Raw genomic sequence first — 1800 nt, 5'->3', positions numbered from 1 at the left:
ACTGAGCCAGTCCCATCAGTCTCTGTACAGAGGAGCTGACACTCCTAATGTCCCCCCACAGTCACACACTATTATCATACATTTATATAGCTCTGACATATACCATAGCGCTGTGTATGTAAAAACATGTGTTGGGCTCACTGACCAGTGCACCAGGCAGCCCCCTCCATGCAGGCGACATTGGTGGATAAATTTGATGCATTTTTTGAAATGTTGAATTCTGCAAAGAAGATAAAAAGAGAATGTTAGACAAATCAGAACGTCTTCCCGGGTCACATGACCGAGCCAATGTCAATGGCGGCACTCGGAGGACTAAAGCCCCAAATTATTTTTTCTTACCGTTATTGAGGAAGAATGAGACTTATGTGATTTGTAAGACAAATAGAAAAATGATTCATTTTATGAAAGCAGAATGTCCGGGTGAGGTGAACGCGATTCACCCAGTATGAAAATGTTTTTATCTTTGTGACTGATGGAAACATTGATCACATCATCGTATGTCACTGAATATTGTTTTGTGTGCTCATCCTGCACCTACTATGGGTCAGTGTCCCCATTATACCGCAAATAAAGCCAAAGAGAACCTCTCAACCCCCAATCAGTGACTTTGCCTAGACTAAAATTATGTCATCGGTCAGCTGCAGGCAGGAGAAAGCATTTCCTCAGTCACCTCTCCCCCATTGATCAGACTGCAACATTGTAACTTTGTAGCCAGTCACTGAAGCTATGTGAAATATATTCACCCCATATTCACATTGCATTCCCCTGATGTCCTAGCTGTTTTAGAGGAGGCGTCATGGCGGCTGGGCAGAATTCTGGATGTATTGGGGACACTGGCGGCTCCTGGGTCACATGACTCCATTGTATTATTGGTACACACGGCCATTCTTAAGATTTTTAGGAAGTTGATGTCAGCTGAGTCTTTGGTTTGCTGACAGCTTGAAAATTTCCACAGAAATCATTCCTCAGTCAGTGTGACAGTTACTGCTGCTCTTGCAAACAAAGATTATTCTCCCCCACATCGCATGACCCCAGCCAGTAACTGCCATGTCATGTGACCTCTCCGTTACCTTCTGCCCCGCGTCATGTGACTGCCCCACTATCATTTACCCTGTGTCATGTAACATCTCATTTGTATTTACCTAGTGTCACATGACTTTCTACTATTATTTACCCTGTGCCACATGGCTTTTCACTATTATTTCCCCTGTGTCATGTGACCTCTCACTAATTTTTACCCTGTATCATGTGACCTTTTGCTATTATTTACCCGGTCACATGACCTCTCACTATTATTTACCCTGTGCCACATGGCTTTCCACTATAATTTACCCCGTGTCATGTGACCTCTCAATTATTTACCCTGTATCATGTGACCTTTTGCTATTATTTACTCTGTGTCATGTGACCTTTCCTTAATCATCTGCCCTCTATCCTCTAATGCCCCCATTATTCTGGGTTGGACATAATAAATCCCTGACCGGTCACAACAGGACCATGGTAATGACAAGCTCAGCATTTATCATAATTGAGCCATCCCTGAGCTCCAGGCACTGACTTTGGCTAGGCTGAGATGATGTCATCAGTCTGCTGCAGGCAGGAAGAAGAATTTCCTAAGTCTCCGTCCCCAGTGATCACAAGGTGAGAGGTTGCAGCAGGGGCTGATCTGTGCCAGGAAGTAGATGGTGACCCCGGGTGATGCCTGGACAGATGGTCCCCCAGGTTGCTGCTCATTGCAGATATAAGGAGACATCAGGTCATGTGATTTCCAGACATCATGGCGCACGGGGATCCCCGCTT

The 1800-nt window shown here is 44.9% G+C and overlaps 1 protein-coding gene across 7 annotated transcripts in view; it reads right to left on the bottom strand.

The window, feature by feature from the left end:
- LOC140338285 (dual specificity protein phosphatase 22-A-like) overlaps positions 1-1800 on the bottom strand; it is a 17901-nt gene that overhangs the window by 6536 nt on the left and 9565 nt on the right. For 3 of the 7 annotated variants that reach the window (XM_072422438.1, XM_072422436.1, XM_072422443.1), the window contains one exon: positions 104-220. The exons of 1 other annotated variant lie outside the window; for it this stretch is intronic. In XM_072422438.1, the coding sequence (XP_072278539.1) occupies positions 104-220 (117 nt within the window). Of the gene's footprint in view, positions 1-103; positions 221-743; positions 1023-1800 lie in introns of those variants that run through there. 3 more of the 7 variants (XM_072422439.1, XM_072422437.1, XM_072422441.1) reach the window with 2 other exon arrangements.

Source organism: Pyxicephalus adspersus, chromosome 9 (genome assembly GCF_032062135.1).
Source record: "Pyxicephalus adspersus chromosome 9, UCB_Pads_2.0, whole genome shotgun sequence".
NCBI classification, from domain to species: Eukaryota; Metazoa; Chordata; class Amphibia; order Anura; family Pyxicephalidae; genus Pyxicephalus; species Pyxicephalus adspersus.
Note: the sequence above shows the minus strand (reverse complement) of the source record. Positions and strands in the feature narration are given on the sequence as shown.